A 25622-nucleotide genomic window follows, 5' to 3' on the forward strand; every position below is an offset into this window, starting at 1 on the left:
CGGGATGAAACCACATCCGTCTGGATGCCATTCACAAATAATCATCTCTGATCCACAGTCCTATTATTTATGATGTTGTTTTTCATATTCGCAGCACTCAGCACCTCATTACGGGTTTGGCGGCGGTGTGCGGAGAGGAGTGTGTGCCAGGAGAGAGGAGCTCCGCTTTTAAACCAGCCTGGAGTTTTTACGCCTCACTTCCCGGGTCATATACAATTTCCTTTTACATATTCATATTTGAAATATAGCGCATGGTTTAACGCACTCATGATTGTTCACACATTAGGCTGGAGGCCGGCCAGCGGACGCGGGGAACGGGGAACACACACGCGTCGAGCTTTTAAACAGTGGATTCATTCATGTTAGTAACACTTCTGCTCATCACGGCGGCGGCATTTCATCAAAAATACAGTACAATTGTGAAATATTATTATGTTCTCTAGCCTATGTGAATATATAGTAAAGTGTAATTCATTCCTGTGAGCAAAGCTGAATTTACAGCACCAGTATTCATCAGTGTCACATGATCCTTCACAAATCAGTGTAATATTTGTTAAATAATATAGTTTTTAATTTTTTACATCTGATCAAAACACACTTTGGATCCTAAGTCAAAACACATGTGACCATATTTGCAGTATAAACATTAATGTGCTCTGATTGGTTTGACTGTATGTGTGTATAGTTTGTATATATATATATATCAAATATTCCAGGCCTGGAATAGAAGAAATCCGTGATTTTTCCCAGTTTTCCGTGACCGTGGGAATATATACGTGCATCTGTGTTTGTCAAGATGCTCTAAAATGGCGGCAGATGGAGAGAGACAGAGAGAGAGAGAGAGAGAGAGAGAGAGAGAGAGAGAGAGAGAGGTTGGCATTGAGCCCGTTCTGTGCCCACACTGTGCCAGCCTGAGTGTGTGTGAGTGTGTGTGTGTGTGTGTGTGTGTGTGTGTGTGTGTCTCACCCCTGTACGGGTCGGGCTGGCTGAGGTCGGGGGAAGTGGCCGACGGCACAGGAACCGACCCCTGATTGGTCACGATGGGATGACCGGTCCTCAAACCCACACCGTCCTCACGATGGCCCACCTGGACACACACACACACACACACAGAGAGAGAGACGTTACGAAACATCTAAAATGCAAATGCATTCGTTGAAAAGCATATCAAATCCTCTGGAAGAGTCGGTCCTCGCTCACACAGGCCTTAAAGTTCACTCGCTCCTGAACGGCCAACAGAGGGCGCCGTGCACCTTCACAACACACCCTCACACACACACACACACACACACACACACCTCCATTTTACATCCTCACTCTCGCTTGGGCTTGGTTTACTCGTAGTGTTCCTGTAGAATGCAGTATATATATATATTCTGATATATATTCAAATGAACAGAAACGAGCAGTGTATGTGCAGAATAATACATCCCAGAATGCAATGCACTCAATCTGACATTTCCAATGTGAATGAAGGCTTTGGTTGAATTAAAGTTGATCTGTAATAAATAAACGTGAAGAAAGAGACAAAAAAGTAGTGTTTTAAAAAAATATTTAAAAAATGTATATACACTTTTATTAACTAAAACATTAAATAATAATGTATTAGTTACATATGACATTACCATTATTATTTATACATTTATAAATAATATTATCATAAATACAAAATGTATTAATTTTATTTAAAAAATGTTTTAATAAATATTGAAAATAGTTATAAAAATAGATAAAAAATTAAATACGTGCCAAGAAAGAGAAATACAAACAAAATAATAATTAAAATAATATTTGAAACATATTTATATTTATACATGAACATATTTAAGAGTCAAGAAATGAACAAAATAATATAATAATAAAATGAAACATTAACTAATTATGTATTAGTTACATATGACTTACAATTATTATTTAAAAATAATACATTATAATTACCATTATCATAAATACAAAATGTATATTATTTTTATTATTTTATAAATAATTTTTTTTAAATAAATATTGAAAATAATAATAATAAAAATACGTTACATTTCTTTTAATAAGTGCCAAGAAAGAGACAAATGCAAAAAAAAAATATATATTTAAACAATTTCATAAATATTTTAAAAAATTACTTTTTAAATAAAAACAAATTCTTCTGGATTGAGGTTCAAGTTGCATTGTGGGATTGAGTGTTTCACACAGCATGACTTTTGTACTGTATATACGGCACATTTTCACACACACACACACACACACACACACACACACACACACACACACACACACACACACACACACACACACACACACACACACACACACACACACACACACACACACACACACACACACACACACACACTATAGAGATAGTGTATGTGAACACAGCCAATCTCTCTCTCTCTCCCTCTCTCTCTCTCTCTCTCCCTCTCTCTCTCTCTCTCTCTATCCCCCTCTCTCTCTCTCTCTCTCTCTCTCTCTCTCTCTCTCTCTCCTCTCTGTTGGTGAAAACACTGAATTTATTCAGGCAGGTAAAACCCAAAGTAATGTCCCATGGTGCCGAGCGTGGAGCGGGCTGAGTCTGATCCATCTGTCTGCCATCACGTTCGCCAACACAACTGACAATTATCTTAATGCCCATATGCTTAATTGTGGGCTCCCTAATTCCCGGGATAATACACACATCCAGCAGGAATTGTGATTTGGCACAAGTTTGCTTCTCTGCGAGTCGCTCTGTTTTTGTTTTAAGGACACAATCTGAGAAGCTGCAGTTTCTGTGTCTCTCGCTGTAATTCCGGTTAATCCGGTGACAGTGTGGCGCTGGGACGCTTTTGTCTCCCGCCGGCTTCATGCAAATATCCCGAAAGAAGACGGAGAGGTGGCATCAGTTATCTCAGCTTTAGTCAAATTTACAATTAGCTTTATTTTTTTTTAACTTTCATTTTCATGTTCATTTCAAAATCTATTTGTTTTGTGTGTGTTTTTTTTTTTTACACAAAAATATTATTAGTTTAATAATTAAATAAATATTTAGGTTTAATTTTTATTTATTTCAGTTTTAGCATTTATCTCCAGTTAATAGATTTAGTGTTTCAACTTTTTTTCCGTTTATTTAACCAAGGCAACATTTCAAATTTCTATTTTGTTTAGGTTTTTCAACTAATATTTATTTTTATTTAATTATTTAGCTTTATTTTTGCACTTATTTTATCGCCTCCTCCCATCTTATATTTCGGTAAGCAACATAAATTATTATCATATAGTATCAAAATTCCTATGGAAACCGTTTTTAGATTGTTGTATTTCAGTTTCATTTTATTTTAAGTTTTTTTTTATTTTATATATTGCTATTTAGGTTTAATTTATATATATTTTATTTCAGTTTTAGCATTTATATCCAGTTAACTTCCAGTTTTAGTGCTTTTTATTGCCAAGGCAACATTAAAAAATGTAATTTCATTTTTCAACTAATATTTGTTATTATTATTTTTTTATGTTATTTGTGCACTTATTTTATTGCCTCCCCCTCCATCTCATATTTTAGTAATCAACATAAATTAGTATCATTCAAAAATGTAAAGAGTCAAAATTCCTATAGAAACTGTTTTGAAATTAGACCATATCATGCATAGAAATGTGTAAAATGGAGGAGAAAGTAGAAAACATGTCAGGAATGAAAGAAGGAGATTCAATTCTATGGAGATTTCTGAATTTTTGTTTTGTTTTAAATCAATAAATTCACTTTTTTTTAATTCCGCCAACATTCACTAAAACTCTACACAGTAAAAAATATTGTTGGTTTAACTTAAAAAAGCAAGTTACCTGGTTGCCTTAAAAATTTGAGTTCATTGAAATGAAACAATTGAGTTAATGCTATGAAGGAGATTGGTTTAATCAATAGAAACTCATAATATTATGTTATCTGAACTACATTAATTATCTAAGTTGATTTGACAAAAGATAAAAAGTTGTGATTACAAATAACGAAATTAATTTTTTACAGTGTATTGAAATCTAATATTTATATTTTTTTTGTATTTCAGTATTATTTCAATTAAAGAAAATGATGGTTCATATATATCCTTATACAGGATTATATCATTGGATACGTCATTATCATGAGTTCTGAGAGATGTAGATGATGAGCGGATGTTCCTCTGCGGCCGAACGGTCCTGTAAAAGTGACTGTGGGAAACTCACTCTCCCGGAGATCCTGCAGTTCCTCAGTCGTGTAGTTAATTACGGGGTTACTCGTTAGCCGAGACCTTAGAAGACTGATGCTGTTTATTTGTGTGTGTGTGTGTGTGTGAGGGGAGAGAGATGAGGACCAGACGTTCTACTGACACACACACACACACACACACACACACACACACACACACACACACACACACACACACACACACACACACACACACACACACACACACACACACACACACACACACACACACACACACACACACACGCGGCTCAATTTTAAAGAAATCTGTATTCCAGAAAGGTTCATATAAGGAGAAATGTCTTAAATGATTGGATACTTTCATGTTTAATGGGTTATTTCATTATTTTTATTTTTTTCTAGTGATAAAGTATGTTTACAAACTGTTCATAACATGTAATTAAATTATACATTTTTACATTGCCAGAATATCAAAAAGGTATGTTCCAAATTTGATGTTGATATCACAAAAATGTAGTCTGCTAAAAATACCATTAAAATACCGTTTTTATGGAAATGGTAATTCTATTTTTATAGTAACACAAATTTCGAAACGGTCTTCACGGGATGAATCTAAGCTTTCAAACGACACCTAATTTATGATGATTACTAAAATATCTGAAAGAGAAAAAAGGCGATAAAAAATGTGCCGTATTAAATAACTGAATATAAATCCATAAAACGCTGGAACCCATAAAAGGTTCTGAATATGAAACGCCCGACGGAACCCTTGAAGATTCCATATAGAACCTTAAAGATGTACAAAAAAACATTTATGGAAACTAAACTGATTGTGACATCACAACTCATTAACATATGACCGCCCACATTTAGACAACAACACCCAAGCCAGCACGTTTGAACCGGCCAATCGTAGCAGAGCTCATTTACATAAGGAGCTCTGAGTGTGTGTGTGTGTATGTGTGTGTTTGTGTGTGAAAAAAAACTACATTTATGGAAACTGAACTGATTATGACATCACAACCCATTAACATATGCCCGCCCACATTTACACATCAACACCCAAGCCAGCCCGTTTGAACCGGCCAATCGTAGCAGAGCTCATTTACATATGGAAATCTTTAAAGATATAGCAGCAAAATCGGTTCGTTTAATGTGTGGAAAATATGAATTCTGCACAAGAAACTTGGTTTTACATCATATGTGGATTTAAATGGAAAATATGACTCTTGATTTGAGTGAGTTTCTTCTTCGGTGGTCCGGGATCTGGACGTCTGAGGCTCTGCGGACGGGAACGCCAGACTTCACCGAACTCACGGAGCGCTTCAGAGCAACAGAGGAAATTGCTCCCCGGCGACTCTATTGAATTAAGAAGCTTTAATTCTACACAGCGATTCAAACGAGTCTTACTCTTGGATGATTCGGAAGAATAGAGATGATTTTTTTTTTTTATATATATATTTTAAACGTTCTTAAATTAAGATACATTTACTGGAGAAGCAAAATGACTGAAGATATTAAGTTTTGTTTTTATAAGAAATTTATCCAAATGAGTTTGTGCTTAAAATAAAGAAAAAATATGGGGTCAGAAAAAATCTCTTTTTCCTTTAAATTAAGTTTATTTTTCTAAACCCTTATTTTAAGCTCAAACTCATTTTAATAATTTTTTTTTGTTGATGTATTTTTGAAGTTCAAGTTTTAAGACTGGCTTCTCCAGTAAATGTATCTTGATTTAAGAATATTGATATTTGTACTGGAAAACAAGACTAAATAGAGCAAGAATGAAAACTCTTATTTATATATATTTTAATTAAAATTTGTGAAACGATATAGATGCATGTTTAATTGTGTGATTTGTGTGTGTGTGTGTGTGTGTGTGTGTGATTTAAAAGTTTCAAAGCCAAATACAACATCCATCCATCCGTCAACGGCACACAATAGAGTGACAGGGTTATAGTCCTAAAAATAAACCAAACAAAAGCTGGAACAAGAAGAGAACCAGCGCAGGAAACGCATCACTGTTCACCATCACGCTAACACACACACTTCCTGTGTGAGATGAAGGACTGATGAGGAGGTCACGGGGTCACGGGCCGGTCACAGAGACGGGAACTCGGATCAAACCAGAGAAGCTGACATCATCAGATCCACAGAAATATATTATGAAAAGAAAAAATGAAAGGAAAAAAAAATCTAATAAATAAACAGTAAATTATGCAAATAAAAGATATAAATGAAAAATATTACATTAAACAAAAAAAGACAAAAAAATTGTAAAGACGAAAAATTATAAAAATATTAAAGATAAAATTAAATAAATAAATATTAAATAATTAAAATATTAAAGAAAAATATCCCTGTCATTCCTACTCCATTAATGGTACAAATAATTCGTAAATGAGTCAAAATATGCCTGTCAGTGTGTGTGTGTGTGTGTGTGTGTGTGTGTGTGTGTCATTGACAGTGATCTGCTGTCTGTCAACGCGACTGTTTTTCCCAGACAAACTCTCAGCATTTCTTTCCCATGACTTCATAAATCTACAGCGCGCACACACACACACACACACACACACACACACACACACACTCTCTCTCTCTCTCTCTCTCTCTCTCTCTCTCTCTCTCTCTCTCTCTCTCTCACACACTCACACACTCACACACGCTGTTTTTCAATTTTCAATTTAGAACTTCAAATCAAATTACATTGGGCACATTTTCCATAAGATCTTTTAAGCCAATAATGTAAACAATTCGAATGTAAAAAAACAACAACAACCCACAGACCTAAAAATCTAAAGCGATTCATAATGATAAAGCATAAGTATCAATTGAGACATTGCAATAAAATAATTAATATTAGAATTATATTTTATATTAGAATTATAATAGTTTATATTGTACTATAATTTATATTTATATACCAATTATTTCAATGGATGTAAAGTAGTCCAGTAAATGGGACCGAAGTGTTTCTGAAGACACTGTGATTGGCCTCCTCTTTGCAAGTGTGCGGGATTCATATAATTATTATGAATAATTATATGAATATATATATATTTTTTTATACATAAAACGAGTCCCGCTTAAAGTTGCTTCATCACGTGACCATTATAAAGACTCATCTCTGTGTTTGTGAAGGATACGAGGCTCAGCGGAAACAGACATGTGGATCTGCAGCACCAGGGGGCGCCGGAGAGCCGCTAAACACACGGTATGAGTGTGTGTGTGTGTGTGTGTGTGTTGTGGAAAAGTGTGATGACAAAGCGGGCTCTGTACGGGCTGCGTTTCCACGGCGATGGGAGAGGCGAGTCTGAGCAGCGAATAGTGCGTCTTTGTGCGTCCCAGACACACACACACACACACACACACACACAGCGTAATTACGTGCTGTTTCCTGTGGCTGGTTGTTTGTGTGTCTCTGTGGCCCTAAACATCATGTTCTCCGGCTGAGAAACGCATTACTCGCCGTTATAAAGTCTCCTAGAGGAAGAGAATCATCAACACACACCAGCGGGACGGAGAAATCTCCTCAACATCTCACGCGCTTCTCACTGACATTACATGGAAGGCTCCATATTTATTTTATATTTCTCATTTGAGTGCATTTCTCCTTTGAGATATAACAGTATTAGCAGACTGTTGAGCACGGCTTCGGGTCAGTCGAGTGAGTTGACTTGTAGTTGCAAAGTTACTTATAGTTACTGGTAGAATGTCTAAAGTTGACCATCGAAATAAGTGTTACCGAACTAGATACTTATTAACGAAGATAACTAAATCCTGTACTAACGGATGCACAGGTGAAGCTGGAAAAATGAGAATATGGTTCAAAAGTTCATTTATTTCAGTAATTCAACTTAAAAGGTGAAACTAATATATTATATAGACTCATTACATGCATATTTCAATATTTCAAGCCTTTATTTGTTATAATTGTGATGATTATGGCTTATGAAAACCCCAAATTCAAAATTATAATATTGTGAAAAGGTTTTCATAAGCTGTAAGTCATAATCATCACAATTATAACAAAGGCTTGAAATATTGAAATATGCATGTAATGATTCTATATAATATATTAGTTTCACCTTTTAAGTTGAATTACGGAAATAAATGAACTTTTGAACCATATTCTAATTTTTCCAGTTTCACATATATTTGTCATTGTTCGTTAATGCTAGTAAATGTATTGACAAACATTAACTCACGAGGCCTTAATAAAATGTTCCCCAAAAATTATTTCAATGTTCCCTCAGTTTGTAAACACAAATATAAATGATAAATGTTATCAGTGTGATCGTGTACAATGGAAGCGTTTTGGCATAAAATGTTCTTTCAAATTTAGGTCAAGAACCCTAGAGTTGTGTATATAACTTTTTTTTCTAAGAATGTAGCCAACAAGATGTAAACATGAAAGCAAACGTGCAAATTTCTGTGAATAAAACCTATTTTTTTCATACAGTAAAAGCGTCTAAAAACCCTCAGATCTGAACTCGTGTGTTTTATCACTGCGTGCTTATTGTTTTCTCTGTGAGTGTCTGAATGCTGACCTCTCTCACACACACACACACACACACACACACACACACACACACACACACACACACACACACACACACACACACACACACACACACACACACACACACACACACACACACACACACACACACACACACACACACACACACACACACACACACACACACACACACACACACACACGCATCTGATGGCTTTGAACACAATCAACCCTCGGCTGAAGATTTACTGCAGCTCAGACTCTCTTTATCCCGAAACGAGCGCTTTTAAACGCTATTACTGTGTGTTTAAAGCTCTAATGCCTCAATCTCTGCATCTCCTGCGGAAGATCGGGCCGCTGACCCGCTTAGAGGAGCGCTCACAAGTGTGTTCAGATTACTGAAGCACAACTCAACTCCTGACGGGGTGAGTCTCTGAACCCGATTAAACGGCATCTTTAAAGTGTTTCCTGCAGTCATGATGACAGACAGCGGTCACATGATGACAGACAGCGGTCACATGACCTCACCTCGTTATGGTGCATGTCGAATTCTTTAATCCATTATATCACAAATATGCATTTTTTTAACCACAAAAACTGTATTTTTGTCTTTACAATATCTTAAAAACACATTGAAACGAGATCAATTTACTTGAGAAGCAGCACTGCATATTAAAACTCTGTTTTCAATCATTAGATATACATGTATTTAGTTTTACTGCAATAACAGACTTGTTTATACTTAAAACGTGATTGCGGTGAGAAAATACACTCGTATTAAAGATACCTGCAATTAAACATTTTTTATATCTTATGCAGTGTTGCTTCTCAAGTACAATGATCTTATTTTAAGGAATTTGTAAGGATTTGTTTTATATTTTAATGGGAAAACAACGAAAAAATGACTGCTTAAAAACTGCAAAAATTGTGTTCTTCCTCAGTATTTCTGTCTTGTTTTCTACAACAAATATCTTAAATCAAGATGCATTTACTGGAGAAGCAAAATAACTGAAGATAATAAGATATTAAAAATGAAGTGAGTTATTGCTTAAAAAAAGAACAAATATCGGTCAATGCATGGGCTCAGAAAAAAAAGGGAAAACAAGTTTATTTTTCTGACTCCATTTGGCAGACACATTTTTTCTTCTTCTTCAGAAAAAAAGACCGAACAAATGGAGTCATTTTTCTTCTCAGATAAATGTATCTTTATTTATAAATGTATAGATATATGTACAGGAAAACAAGACAAAAATACTGAGGGATTTTTTTTTTTGCAGTGTTGGTTTTTAAAACCAATTGTTTTTGATGTGCAATAATAATATTAGGATTAAATAAACCACCCATGATAATATAGAAGAAAAAAAAATTAAGTGACATATTAATATGAACTCAAACCAATGTGTAAATCATAACCCAAAAATAATGCTTTATTTTTAATATCATATTGGCAATAGAAGGTCAAAATGCTCTAGTTGCTTCTTGCGAATTTGGGAAAACTGCTCATCTGGGCATACTGAAAATCCACATACTGCAGCCATTTTGTGTAATGTACTCAGTGTGTGTGTGTGTATGTGTGTTAGTGGTCTCTTCTCATCATGTGAGCACCTGTTTTCAGCATGACCTCAGCTCTCTGACCGCTCACTTCAGCCTCACAGAACAACAGAGCAGCAAATCTGATCCAGCTGTTCCTCCAGCGACATGTTCTTAAAGCCACAGTCCACCTATTCACTGCAGCATTCACACACACTAGATCCAGAGTCACACTCACTGCAGCATTCACACACACTAGATCCAGAGTCACACTCACTGCAGCATTTACACACACTAGATCCAGAGTCACATTCAGTGCATCATTTACACACACTAGATCCAGAGTCACACTCACTGCAGCATTTACACACACTAGATCCAGAGTCACATTCAGTGCATCATTTACACACACTAGATCCAGAGTCACACTCACTGCAGCATTTACACACACTAGATCCAGTGTCACACTCACTGCAGCATTTACACACACTAGATCCAGTCACACTCACTGCAGCATTTAGACACACTAGATCCAGAGTCACATTCACTGCATCATTTACACACACTAGATCCAGAGTCACACTCACTGCAGCATTCACACACACTAGATCACGAGTCACATTCACTGCAGCATTCACACACACTAGATCCAGAGTCACACTCACTGCAGCATTCACACACACTAGATCCAGAGTCACACTCACTGCAGCATTTACACACACACTAGATCCAGAGTCATATTCACTGCATCATTTACACACACTAGATCCAGAGTCACACTCACTGCAGCATTCACACACACTAGATCCAGAGTCACATTCACTGCAGCATTCACACACACTAGATCCAGAGTCATATTCACTGCATCATTTACACACACTAGATCCAGAGTCACACTCACTGCAGCATTTACACACACTAGATCCAGAGTCATATTCACTGCATCATTTACACACACTAGATCCAGAGTCACACTCACTGCAGCATTTACACACACTAGATCCAGAGTCAAACTCACTGCAGCATTCACACACACTAGATCCAGTGTCACATTCACTGCAGCATTTACACACACTAGATCCAGAGTCACATTCACTGCAGCATTCACACACACTAGATCCAGAGTCACACTCACTGCAGCATTCACACACACTAGATCCGGAGTGACACTCACTGCAGCATTTACACACACTAGATCCAGAGTCACACTCACTGCAGCATTCACACACACTAGATCACGAGTCACACTCACTGCAGCATTCACACACACTAGATCCAGAGTCACACTCACTGCAGCATTCACACACACTAGATCCAGAGTCACACTCACTGCAGCATTTACACACACTAGATCCAGAGTCACACTCACTGCAGCATTCACACACACTAGATCCAGTGTCAAACTCACTGCAGCATTCACACACACTAGATCCAGTGTCACACTCACTGCAGCATTTACACACTAGATCCAGAGTCACACTCACTGCAGCATTTATACACACTAGATCCAGAGTCACATTCACTGCAGCATTTATACACACTAGATCCAGAGTCACATTCACTGCAGCATTTACACACACTAGATCCAGAGTCACACTCACTGCAGCATTTATACACACTAGATCCAGAGTCACACTCACTGCAGCATTCACACACACTAGATCCAGAGTCACATTCACTGCAGCATTTACACACACTAGATCCAGAGTTGAATTCACTGCAGCATTTACACACACTAGATCCAGAGTCACATTCACTGCAGCATTTACACACACTAGATCCAGAGTCACACTCACTGCAGCATTTACACACACTAGATCCAGAGTTGAATTCACTGCAGCATTTACACACACTAGATCCAGAGTTGAATTCACTGCAGCATTTACACACACTAGATCCAGAGTCACATTCACTGCAGCATTTACACACACTAGATCCAGAGTCACACTCACTGCAGCATTTACACACAGTAGATCCAGAGTCACACTCGCTGCAGCATTTATACACACTAGATCCAGAGTCACACTCACTGCAGCATTCACACACACTAGATCCAGAGTCACATTCACTGCAGCATTCACACACACTAGATCCAGAGTTGAATTCACTGCAGCATTTACACACACTAGATCCAGAGTCACATTCACTGCAGCATTTACACACACTAGATCCAGAGTCACACTCACTGCAGCATTCACACACACTAGATCCAGTGTCACACTCACTGCATCATTTACACACACTAGATCCAGAGTCACACTCACTGCAGCATTCACACACACTAGATCCAGAGTCACATTCACTGCAACATTTACACATGCTAGATCCAGAGTCACATTCACTGCAGCATTTACACACTAGATCCAGAGTCACACTCACTGCAGCATTCACACACACTAGATCCAGAGTCACACTCACTGCAGCATTTATACACACTAGATCCAGAGTCACACTCACTGCAGCATTCACACACACTAGATCCAGAGTCACATTCACTGCAGCATTCACACACACTAGATCCAGAGTTAAATTCACTGCAGCATTTACACATGCTAGATCCAGAGTCACATTCACTGCAGCATTTACACATGCTAGATCCAGAGTCACACTCACTGCAGCATTTACACATGCTAGATCCAGAGTCACACTCACTGCAGCATTTACACACGCTAGATCCAGAGTCACATTCACGGCAGCATTCACACACACTAGATCCTGAGTCACATTCACGGCAGCATTTACACACGCTAGATCCAGAGTCACATTCACGGCAGCATTCACACACACTAGATCCAGAGTCACACTCACTGCAGCATTTATACACACTAGATCCAGAGTCACACTCACTGCAGCATTTACACACACTAGATCCAGAGTCACATTCACTGCAGCATTTATACACACTAGATCCAGAGTCACATTCAGGGCAGCATTTAAACACGCTAGATCCAGAGTCACATTCACGGCAGCATTCACACACACTAGATCCAGAGTCACACTCACTGCAGCATTTATACACACTAGATCCAGAGTCACACTCACTGCCGCATTTACACACACTAGATCCAGAGTCACACTCACTGCAGCATTTATACACACTAGATCCAGTCACATTCACTGCAGCATTTATACACACTAGATCCAGAGTCACACTCACTGCAGCATTTACACATGCTAGATCCAGAGTCACACTCACTGCAGCATTTACACACGCTAGATCCAGAGTCACATTCACGGCAGCATTCACACACACTAGATCCTGAGTCACATTCACGGCAGCATTTACACACGCTAGATCCAGAGTCACATTCACGGCAGCATTCACACACACTAGATCCAGAGTCACATTCACTGCAGCATTTATACACACTAGATCCAGAGTCACATTCAGGGCAGCATTTAAACACGCTAGATCCAGAGTCACATTCACGGCAGCATTCACACACACTAGATCCAGAGTCACACTCACTGCAGCATTTATACACACTAGATCCAGAGTCACACTCACTGCCGCATTTACACACACTAGATCCAGAGTCACACTCACTGCAGCATTTATACACACTAGATCCAGTCACATTCACTGCAGCATTTATACACACTAGATCCAGAGTCACACTCACTGCAGCATTTACACACACTAGATCCAGAGTCACACTCACTGCAGAATTTACACACACTAGATCCAGAGTCACACTCACTGCAGCATTTATACACACTATATCCAGAGTCACATTCACTGCAGCATTTACACACACTAGATCCAGTGTCACACTCACTGCAGCATTTACACACACTAGATCCAGAGTCACACTCACTCCAGCATTTATACACACTAGATCCAGAGTCACACTCACTGCAGCATTCACACACACTAGATCCAGTGTCAGTTATAAAGTCTAAAATTAAAAACTATATAGACACTAAAAACTAATAAAAATGAGAAAAACACAACAAAATTATTAAGACATATAACTATTTAACTAAAGATATCTGCTATAAAAAATATAAATGAATATCTTATGCAGAGTTGCTTCCCAAGTACATTGATCTTGTTAGAAATAAAATAAACATTAACTGAAATAAAATAAAACTTAAACTTGCCAAGGCAACATTTCTCATTTTCGTTTAAAGTTGAAGGACTAAAAGTAACTAAACCACGCAACAACATTTAAAATAGAATATGAAAATATTCCAAACTAATACAAAATATTAACAACAAATAAATAAATTAAATAAAAAAAGTTAAATGGAGAGTTCACCCAAAAATTATAATTTTGTCGCATTATTAGTATCATTGATATACTATATTAACAAAAATAGGTTATCATCAATGATACTTATATTTTTGGACTATTCCTTTAAGGAAACTAATCAGTCTGTGAGGGGTAAACGCATTGTAATCCAACGCCATTACAGCGTGCGCGCACACACACACACACACACACACACACACACACACACACACACACACACACACACACACACACACACACACACACACACACACACACACACACACACACACACGTGAAAGTGAACAAATAAACATCAGCGTCACTGAGACATTGAGCAGAGATTCAGGACCCTGTCAACAGCAGAGCTCGTCCAATAAAACGCCTGAGCAAACCCACGCCTGCATTTATTCATTTATGTCATTAAAAACAGCTCGTTAACACTGGAAATATGCAAACACAGAGCGCACTCACACGCCTCAACCAAAAACAACTTTAAAAAGAGCAGTTCTTCATGAGAAACACATGAAAACAACTATTTATTTACATTTCACTTACTTGAGCGACACTTTTTAGACTACAAGAATGCTACTTGAAAACAAATTTGTAACTTTTTTTTTAACATTTTCTGAAGAAAACGTGCAAGATGCATTCCTGAGCAAAACATTCATTTTCAATAATCCAGTGGGGCAATTTTATGTAATTCACACTCTGATGACCATCTAAAAACATACGATTGCCTCAGAAACAGCTTCGTTTGGGTATAAATGTGCATGTAATAAGAGAACACAATCCTTCACTGTGTGTGTGTGTGTGTGTGTGTGTGTGTATTATGGGCATTATATCTTCTGTTCTTCATGTATTCTCTTTCTGTGCTTTATTCTCTCCAGCTGTCTGAAGCTTTATGGATTGTTTCAAGTCTTAAAAAAAGCTTTGAATATGGAAAATATTACCAGCATCTTCCTTGATGCTTTGAAGTCCAGTCCTCCCCCTCGTTCTGTCTCTCGCTCAGATATTTCCTGTATTTATTCCTGCGCTGCTCATAACTTACAGTCAGAAGAGAGTCCACACTGCTAGCCTGACCTGATAACACTCACACATTACAGGAGCTCAACAGTGACGTCATGCACACTGCATTAAGCTTGACCTTTAATGCAATTGATGCAAAGTTTCCGAGTAGATAAGTCTTAAACTTATGCATTGACATCATCGCTCAACAGGAAGTGGCTTGAGCATTTCACTCGCATTTACGACTAAAAATAGACGTGAACTGTAAATTGTATTTAGGAGTACGTGTGCGAAAAAGTAGGTCCAAAGCTTTTAAAAGCCTTTAATTCAGTTATAAGTATCTTAAATGGTATAACAAAAGTCTTAAAGTGCCCTATAATGCTATTTCAAAAGCTTCTAGTTTAGTTCTGGAGTCTCTACAACAGCTTTACACTCATCAAAGATCAAAACACACTTTAATCTCCTCATAATATCCACTGCAGGATCTGCTGTTTTCTCACAGTGTCTGAAACGCTTCATCCGTAGATTCAGTCTCTCTAAACCCCGCCTCTCTGAGAGCTCCTCTGCTGTGATTGGTCAGAAACTAAACGCTCATTATCATATCTGACTCTCAGCTCTTGATCACGGTGATACGAACAGTAACGATGGCGTGGGTTTTACCGTATCGATCTCATCAAAGTGGATTTGCTTCGTCAGCAGAAAACAGCGTCTTCTCGACATGAACAACACGAACCAAACTCTTCCAGTCTCAGATACACGACAGTGTTTGAGGGCGGAGCTAAGAGACGCTGTTCAGCCAATGAAAACCACAGACTGGCATTATGCAAATGAGTTAGAAAAAGACCAGTGGTTCCTACCATGAGCGAGTGTCTGTTGGACGGCAGCAGTCCGGCGCTGTATCCGCTCATGGCCCCGTTGTGCGAGTGTGATGGAGGGATCAATGCGTGCATGTCCGCGTGAGCGCCGGGCATCGCTGTGGACGGACCGACCGCGTGACTCCGCAACACGTGGATCGCATCGTCCAGGCGCTCCAACCTGTCCTCGATACGACTTTGCTGGAAGGAGGACGAGAAACAGAATAAATGCACAGATACCAATGAACGTTTTTTTTACTTGGTTGCGTTCATTATTACCATTGATTCATATCTACTTTCTTAGGCATGCATGTGAACATTTCTGTACAAATAGATTATGGTTTCTGTAAAGCACATATTTGGGTAACACTTTACAATAAAGGTTCATTAGTTAACATTAAGTTAACATGAAAAACTGCACTTATACAGCATGTATTATTCTTCGTTCATGTTCATTTCAACATTTCATTTTGTTAACATTAGTTAATGCACTGTGAACAAACATGAACAGCTGCATTTTTATTAATAACGTTAACAAAGATGAACAAATACAGTAACAAATGTATTGCTCATGGTTATGTTCAACTAACTAATGAACATTATTGTAAAGTGTTACCCATATTTGATACCCAAAATGTCTTCTTCTTATGCAATTGTTTTCTAATGTTTAATCAGTTTCCTAAACTAGGTTTCCACAGTTGTATTGCGATAACTGTGGTATTTTGGCAAACATCACGGCAAAGCCTGTTTTATTTCCTAAAGGCTGAACAGAATTGAGAGGAACAGAGATGAATCTCTCACCAGTGAGTGCAGTGGCGGCTCGTAACTGGGAGATGAAGATCCCTGACCGTTTCTGGACCAGACGGCCGTACTGGCAGCTGGAGGAACGAGACCAACATCGTCACATCTCTGCACATCTACATTCCTCAAGCACATTTACAGTAGTAGTAGTGTAGTACTGTAGTAGTGTTTATTTGTCCCCGTAGGGAATGGAGTTTGCAGCAAGCTTACACAGACATTTACAAAAAAAATCACAGTTGGCATATACAAACAATCATTTAAAGCAAATAAATGTAATATAGGATAAGCATGGGGTCCAGCTGACCATCAATCAACACTAGAAGATATTTAAAAATGTATTCCTATATCACTTTTTATACATGAAACACAGCTCACAGTGCTTCACAGGGTCAAATACAAACATACAAATCAAAAATGTCAACACAATATCAATAAATACTGATATTAATACTCAAAAGCAGATATGTCTTGACTCTACTTTAAATATTTAACTACTTGTAGCCGGTCTAATGTTGTTGTCCTCTTTTTTGTGCAGATGGATGGACGGATGGATGGATGGATGGATGGATAGATAGATGGACAGATAGATGGATGGATAGATGGATGGATAGATAGATGGACCGATAAATGGACAGATGGATGGATGGATGGATGGACAGATAGATGGACAGATAGATGGACAGATGGATGGACAGATGGATGGATGGATAGATAGATGGATGGACAGATAGATGGATGGATAGATAGATGGACAGATAGATGGACAGATGGATGGATGGACAGATAGATGGATAGATGGATGGATGGTTGGATGGATGGATGGATGGATGGATGGATGAATGAATGGATGGATATATATATATATAGATAGACAGATAGATAGATGATCAATATATAGATAGACGGATGGATGGAAATATAGATAGATAGATAGATAGATAGATAGATAGATAGATAGATAGATAGATAGATAGATAGATAGATAGATAGATACTTTATTGATCCCGATGGGGAAATTGAGTACATTTATACTAGTAAAACATTCCCTATATACAATATCCTCTAAATCAGTTTTTTTCCCGTTGATCCGACACTCAAACCCGACCAATTAACTGTCATTCACTCCTAGGAATAAATAATGCAGTTCCTCTTTTGTGTTGTGTGGTTGTGTATGTGAGAGCAGTGTAGATGTGTATGTGTGTGGTTGTGTATGTGAGTGGTTGTGTATGTGAGAGCAGTGTGGTTGTGTATGTGAGTGGTTGTGTATGTGAGAGCAGTGTGGTTGTGTATGTGAGTGGTTGTGTATGTGAGAGCAGTGTGGTTGTGTATGTGAGTGGTTGTGTATGTGAGAGCAGTGTGGTTGTGTATGTGAGTGGTTGTGTATGTGAGAGCAGTGTGGTTGTGTATGTGAGTGGTTGTGTATGTGAGTGGTTGTGTATGTGAGTGGTTGTGTATGTGAGTGGTTGTGTATGTGAGAGCAGTGTGGTTGTGTATGTGAGAGCAGTGTGGTTGTGTATGTGAGAGCAGTGTGGTTGTGTATGTGAGTGGTTGTGTATGTGAGAGCAGTGTGGTTGTGTATGTGAGTGGTTGTGTATGTGAGAGCAGTGTGGTTGTGTATGTGAGTGGTTGTGTATGTGAGAGCAGTGTGGTTGTGTATGTGAGTGGTTGTGTATGTGAGAGCAGTGTGGTTGTGTATGTGAGTGGTTGTGTATGTGAGTGGTTGTGTATGTGAGTGGTTGTGTATGTGAGTGGTTGTGTATGTGAGAGCAGTGTGGTTGTGTATGTGAGAGCAGTGTGGTTGTGTATGTGAGAGCAGTGTGGTTGTGTATGTGAGAGCAGTGTGGTTGTGTATGTGAGTGGTTGTGTATGTGAGAGCAGTGTGGTTGTGTATGTGAGAGCAGTGTGGTTGTGTATGTGAGTGGTTGTGTATGTGAGAGCAGTGTGGTTGTGTATGTGAGTGGTTGTGTATGTGAGAGCAGTGTGGTTGTGTATGTGAGTGGTTGTGTATGTGAGAGCAGTGTGGTTGTGTAGATGTGGAGCTCATCAGCTGGTGGGGCGACTCTGCCTTTGATAGGTGACGACCCCAATGCTAATAACACCTCGTTATTCTTCCCTTCTTCTTCTCTCTTTCACGCGCTCATGTTAAGATGCAAACGCGGCCCGGTTCCCGCCGGTAATTAGAGAGGAGCGCCGCTCATTTATTCCTTCTCTCTGACCTTCACCTGTTTGCGTTTATGCATCCGCTCATCACGTATATCACGGCTAATTATGTTGTGTTTTTTCAAATTGTTCTTCTTTATAGAAACATGCATTTCAGACGCTTCTCTGTATTATTAAACCTCATTTCCACATGCTAATTAGCACATAATTATAGCCACATTCATGTGCAAATACATGTTGCATGTATCCACGCCGCTGCCAATGAGAAAATTATTAAATTAGTTTCTTAAACTTCACTCGCATGTTTAAGTTTAAATATTAATTTGCACTTGCGCATTTAATGGTTGCCGGTCTAATAACTTTGGCACTCTGAGACATTACAATTAGGCGACGGTCGTTTTCATGCCGACTCCAATAATGACGTGATAATCAGGCATTGAGGTGAAGTGCGTTTACACTAAAAAAAGTGTTTTTCAAAAAGGCTTTTCTTTGTTATTTTTTTCAACCCAAATCCTGGGTTGAGCCTTTTGGGTATATTTTTTGGGTTATTTTTTAAGTGTTTGTGTAGTTTTTGTGTTACCCAGATCCTGGCTCAGACGCAACAACCCAGTGTTTGTGTAGTTTTTGTGTTACCCAGATCCTGGGTCAGACGTAACAACCCAGTGTTTGTGTAGTTTTTGTGTCAACCAGATCATGGGTCAGACGTAACAACCCAGTGTTTGGGTAGTTTTTGTGTTACCCAGATCCTGAGTCAGACGTAACAACTCAGTGTTTGGGTAGTTTTTGTGTTACCCAGATCCTGAGTCAGACGTAACAACCCAGTGTTTGGGTAGTTTTTGTGTTACCCAGATCCTGAGTCAGACGCAACAACCCAGTGTTTGGGTAGTTTTTGTGTTACCCAGATCCTGGGTCAGACGCAACAACCCAGTGTTTGGGTAGTTTTTGTGTTACCCAGATCCTGAGTCAGACGTAACAACCCAGTGTTTGGGTAGTTTTTGTGTTACCCAGATCCTGAGTCAGACGCAACAACCCAGTGTTTGGGTAGTTTTTGTGTTACCCAGATCCTGAGTCAGATGTAACAACCCAGTGTTTGGGTAGTTTTTGTGTTACCCAGATCCTGGGTCAGACATAACAACCCAGTTTTTGGGTAGTTTTTGTGTTACCCAGATCCTGAGTCAGACAAAACAACCCAGTGTTTGGGTAGTTTTTGTGTTACCCAGATCCTGAGTCAGACGCAACAACCCAGTGTTTGGATAGTTTTTGTGTTACCCAGATCCTGAGTCAGACGTAACAACCCAGTGTTTGGGTAGTTTTTGTAACTGTATTACCCGGATCCTGGGTCAGACGTAACAACCCAGTGTTTGGGTAGTTTTTGTGTCACCCAGATCCTGGGTCAGACGCAACAACCCAGTGTTTGTGTAGTTTTTGTGTCACCCAGATCCTGGGTCAGACGTAACAACCCAGTGTTTGGGTAGTTTTTGTGTTACCCAGATCCTGAGTCAGACGCAACAACCCAGTGTTTGGGTAGTTTTTGTGTTACCCAGATCCTGGGTCAGACACAACAACCCAGTGTTTGGGTAGTTTTTGTGTTACCCAGATCCTGAGTCAGACGCAACAACCCAGTGTTTGGGTAGTTTTTGTAACTGTATTACCCGGATCCTGGGTCAGACGTAACAACCCAGTGTTTGGGTAGTTTTTGTGTCACCCAGATCCTGGGTCAGACGCAACAACCCAGTGTTTGTGTAGTTTTTGTGTCACCCAGATCCTGGGTCAGACGTAACAACCCAGTGTTTGGGTAGTTTTTGTGTTACCCAGATCCTGAGTCAGACGCAACAACCCAGTGTTTGGGTAGTTTTTGTGTTACCCAGATCCTGGGTCAGACACAACAACCCAGTGTTTGGGTAGTTTTTGTGTTACCCAGATCCTGAGTCAGACGCAACAACCCAGTGTTTGGGTAGTTTTTGTGTCACCCAGATCCTGAGTCAGACGTAACAACCCAGTGTTTGGGTAGTTTTTGTGTTACCCAGATCCTGAGTCAGACGCAACAACCCAGTGTTTGGGTAGTTTTTGTGTTACCCAGATCCTGGGTCAGACACAACAACCCAATGTTTGGGTAGTTTTTGTGTTACCCAGATCCTGAGTCAGACGCAACAACCCAGTGTTTGGGTAGTTTTTGTGTCACCCAGATCCTGAGTCAGACGTAACAACCCAGTGTTTGGGTAGTTTTTGTGTTACCCAGATCCTGAGTCAGATGCAACAACCCAGTGTTTGGGTAGTTTTTGTGTTACCCGGATTCTGAGTTAGACGCAACAACCCAGTGTTTGGGTAGTTTTTGTGTTACCCGCATTCTGAGTTAGACGCAACAACCCAGTGTTTGGGTAGTTTTTGTGTCACCCAGATCCTGAGTCAGACACAACAACCCAGTGTTTGGGTAGTTTTTGTGTCACCCAGATCCTGAGTCAGACGTAACAACCCAGTGTTTTGGTAGTTTTTGTGTTACCCAGATCCTGAGTCAGACGCAACAACCCAGTGTTTGGGTAGTTTTTGTGATACCCAGATCCTGAGTCAGACGTAACAACCCAGTGTTTGGGTAGTTTTTGTGTCACCCAGATCCTGAGTCAGACGCAACAACCCAGTGTTTGGATAGTTTTTGTGTTACCCAGATCCTGGGTCAGACGTAACAACCCAGTGTTTGGGTAGTTTTTGTAACTGTATTACACGTATCCTGGGTCAGACGTAACAACCAAGTGGTCGAGTTAAATGTATGCAATGTGTATTTATAACTATATAAAATATGCTATACTGTAAAATATGATCGGAAAAAAAAGGAATTGTAATGTAAACCAGTGGTTGTGTGGAGTATTTTTTTTTTAAGTTTAGAGAATTTAAGTTAATCTGTAAACATTAATTCATGTATGAAGTAAAAAAATAAGCTAGTTTTATAAATGAATCAACTCCGTATGCTGGGTTAAATAAACAACCCAATTTGCTGGGTAAAATTAACCCAACATGTGTTCTGTCTTTTATTTACCCAACCATTGGGTTAAAATTGTGATTTTTAGAGTTTATGTGGGAAGATCCTACGTAATATGAAAAATGCAACATATGAAAAGCTTTAGTTAACTATAATAACCTCCGTGGCAACCTTCTAAATGTTGAAAATGTTGATCATCATAATGCACAGTGTTTCAAAAACTCTTTTTAAACAATCGTACTATATATAATGTATAGTAAACAGTGAACAGTAAAGCAGAGTGTTATCAGGTGACTGACATCAGCGCAAACAGTGTGTGTGTTTAAAAATCTGTTGAGAATAAACACACACACACAAACACACACACACACACACACACACACTGTTACCTGTGAGCGACGGAGGTGATCCCACAGGAGTGGACGGGTTGGATGAGAAGCTGTTATTGGTGTGGTCGGGGGAATAGATCTACAACGACAACAAACACACAGCAATGACAAACGAGAACGCCACAAACACACAACATCATGCGCAATCTCCCCACAGGAGCGTTTGTGTGAATCCTCATTCGTCTGAAAGATTCTGCTGGCTAAGATGTTTAAAAGGCAACATGAAATCACATTTACTTTCTTAATAAATGTCTGTTGTGCACGATGCATTAAAGCCCGCATGAAACAGAAGTTAGAAGACAGTCTTTTCTCGTCTATTGTACCGTATATCAAACAAGAACAAATGTGGGCGGGGCTTGATTTAGTCCATGGGTTGTGGTTTGCTATTGGTCATTGTGAATGTCGTTTCATGTTGTCTTTTGCAGCTGTGTGCTGTTGTAATGTCCGGGCCTGTGAGACCTGTTGACTCACTGAAGCCAGGGCCTTTCCTAACGCGTCTCCCGTCTGCGAACTCGTTCCCGCTCCGCTCGACGACCGATTCGCTGAAACACAACAGAGAGAGAGAGATAGATTATAGAGCTTTCAAACTCCTATCCATTTAAATAAGATGTAGACTTTAAATGAACACGTCAGAGCAGTGGTTCTCAACCAGGGGCCCCAAAGGGACTTCAAAATGGCTTAAACTTATTTAATATAAGACAATTTTTAAATAAGATCTTTAAAAAACAAACGTGTGCATGTAAGCGTAGTGCCCGTAGACTCACCCATGGCGCTGTCGGTCCCGTTAGTGGTTGCGGAGCAAGACGCCGTGCTGTAGTGATTCGACCCGCCGCTCCGATGGAAACTGGACATGGGAGGAAGACTGGGGTTAATCTCAGCCGACGAGTGTGACGGGTAACTCTGCAAAACACAGAGAGAAAGAGAGTTATTGAACAGATGAGTCAGAAATGAACACTTGAACCGTTAATCATTATTTAAAACACTTTTATTTTAAACTCCATCCTGGAAGCACTCGCTCACTGCAAAAAGGCTTTTCTTACTTAGTATTTTTGTCTTGTTTCCAGTCCAAATATTGAAAAATTCTCAAATCAAGATCAGTAAAATACCATAAGATTTTATTTCTTGTTTTCCGGGGGAATTAATCAAAATTAAGTGCGTTTTTGCTTAAAACATGCAAAATGATCTGCCAATGGGGTGAGAAAATAATCTTAATTCAAACAGAAAAAATATATATATTTCTTACACCATTGGCAGATATTTTTGCTTGTTTTAAGCAAAAACTCATTAGATTTTTTTTTTTTTCCCCAGAAAACAAGACATAATATTTTATGGCATTTTACTACCTAAGTAAATGCATGTTTATTTAAGAGTTTTTTTATATTTGGACTGGAAACAAGACAAAAGTGCTATCATTGGACACTGTTTAAAAACTCTGAACTATTCTTAAAGGTGCATTGTGTAATATTTAGGAGGATCTGTTGACCGAGATGCAATATCATATACATAACTATGTTTTCAGTGGTGTATAAACACAAAACGTTGTTCTTCGTGCAAAGAAGCTAGCTAAAACTAATATTCGCAATAACATTGTTTTACTGAATAATTAAGTAAAACTAATTTCTACTAATCTTTGTAAAGAAACCTCATTGTTTAACTGGCTACTCTCTGCTGTCTCAGACGACGACATCACTTCCTGTCGGCCACCGTAACTTCTGATGCCGCTAAAAATGACACAGTGCACCTTTAACCAGGGGAAGATATGCGAGTAAATGCGCTCACGAGTCTCTCGTGTGGGTGAAGGCCGCAGTAGCTGCTGCTCTGAGCGCTGTGTGTGGAGTTTCCCAGCATGCTGTTGTATCCGGGCTGGTTCATACTGCCGGACGAGCTCCATGGGTCTGTACTGTGATGACCGTCTGAAATCATTCATGAAACACACACACACACACACACACACACACACACACACACACACACACACACACACACACACACACACAGTAGATCAGGCTTTGAGTTCTAGACCTGAGAGGGCCAATAACATGGAGATTTTGTTCTGGCTGGATTGTTTCTGCTGTAGTGAAGCACCCTTCCATAGTTTACAAGTGTTCTGAGTGTTTTAGGCTGTTGCTGTGCGGTTTCTAGGGTGATGCAAGTGTTTTAGGCAGTTGCTATGCAATCGCTAGGGTGTTTAAGTGTTTTAGGCTGTTGCTATGGGGTTTCTAGGGTGATGCAAGTGTTTTAGGCAGTTGCTATGCAATCACTAGGGTGTTCTAGGTGTTTTAGGCTGTTGCTATGGGGTTTCTAGGGTGATGCAAGTGTTTTAGGCAGTTGCTATGCAATCGCTAGGGTGTTCTGGGTGTTTTAGGCTGTTGCTGTGCGGTTTCTAGGGTGATGCAAGTGTTTTAGGCAGTTGCTATGCAATCACTAGGGTGTTTAAGTGTTTTAGGCTGTTGCTATGGGGTTTCTAGGGTGATGCAAGTGTTTTAGGCAGTTGCTATGTAATAGCTATGGTGTTCTGGGTGTTTTTAGGCTGTTGCTATGGGGTTTCTAGGGTGATGCAAGTGTTTTAGGCAGTTGCTATGCAATCACTAGGGTGTTCTAGGTGTTTTAGGCTGTTGCTATGGGGTTTCTAGGGTGATGCAAGTGTTTTAGGCAGTTGCTATGCAATCGCTAGGGTGTTCTGGGTGTTTTAGGCTGTTGCTGTGCGGTTTCTAGGGTGATGCAAGTGTTTTAGGCAGTTGCTATGCAATCGCTCGGGTGTTCTGAGTCTTTTTAGGCTGTTGCTATGGGGTTTCTAGGGTGATGCAAGTGTTTTAGGCAGTTGCTATGTAATAGCTATGGTGTTCTGGGTGTTTTTAGGCTGTTGCTATGGGGTTTCTAGGGTGATGCAAGTGTTTAGGCAGTTGCTATGCAATCGCTAGGGTGTTCTGAGTGTTTTAGGCAGTTGCTGTGCGGTTTCTAGGGTGATGCAAGTGTTTTAG

The 25622-nt window shown here is 39.2% G+C and overlaps 1 protein-coding gene across 2 annotated transcripts in view; it reads right to left on the reverse strand.

Moving 5' to 3' along the window:
- Positions 1 to 25622, reverse strand: part of LOC306984803 (transcription factor 4-like) — a gene marked incomplete at its 3' end in the record, with an annotated part of 48347 nt that overhangs the window by 21865 nt on the left and 860 nt on the right. For both annotated transcript variants that reach the window (XM_079586508.1, XM_079586507.1), the window contains exons 2-8: positions 24421 to 24554; positions 23406 to 23541; positions 23113 to 23183; positions 22642 to 22720; positions 17119 to 17195; positions 16321 to 16518; positions 967 to 1087 (exon numbers count right to left, since the gene is read on the reverse strand). In XM_079586508.1, coding sequence (XP_079442634.1) covers positions 967 to 1087; positions 16321 to 16518; positions 17119 to 17195; positions 22642 to 22720; positions 23113 to 23183; positions 23406 to 23541; positions 24421 to 24554 — 816 coding nt within the window. The remainder of the gene's footprint in view (positions 1 to 966; positions 1088 to 16320; positions 16519 to 17118; positions 17196 to 22641; positions 22721 to 23112; positions 23184 to 23405; positions 23542 to 24420; positions 24555 to 25622) is intronic.

Source organism: Phoxinus phoxinus (assembly GCF_949152265.1).
Source record: "Phoxinus phoxinus genome assembly, chromosome: 17".
Taxonomy (NCBI): Eukaryota; Metazoa; Chordata; class Actinopteri; order Cypriniformes; family Leuciscidae; genus Phoxinus; species Phoxinus phoxinus.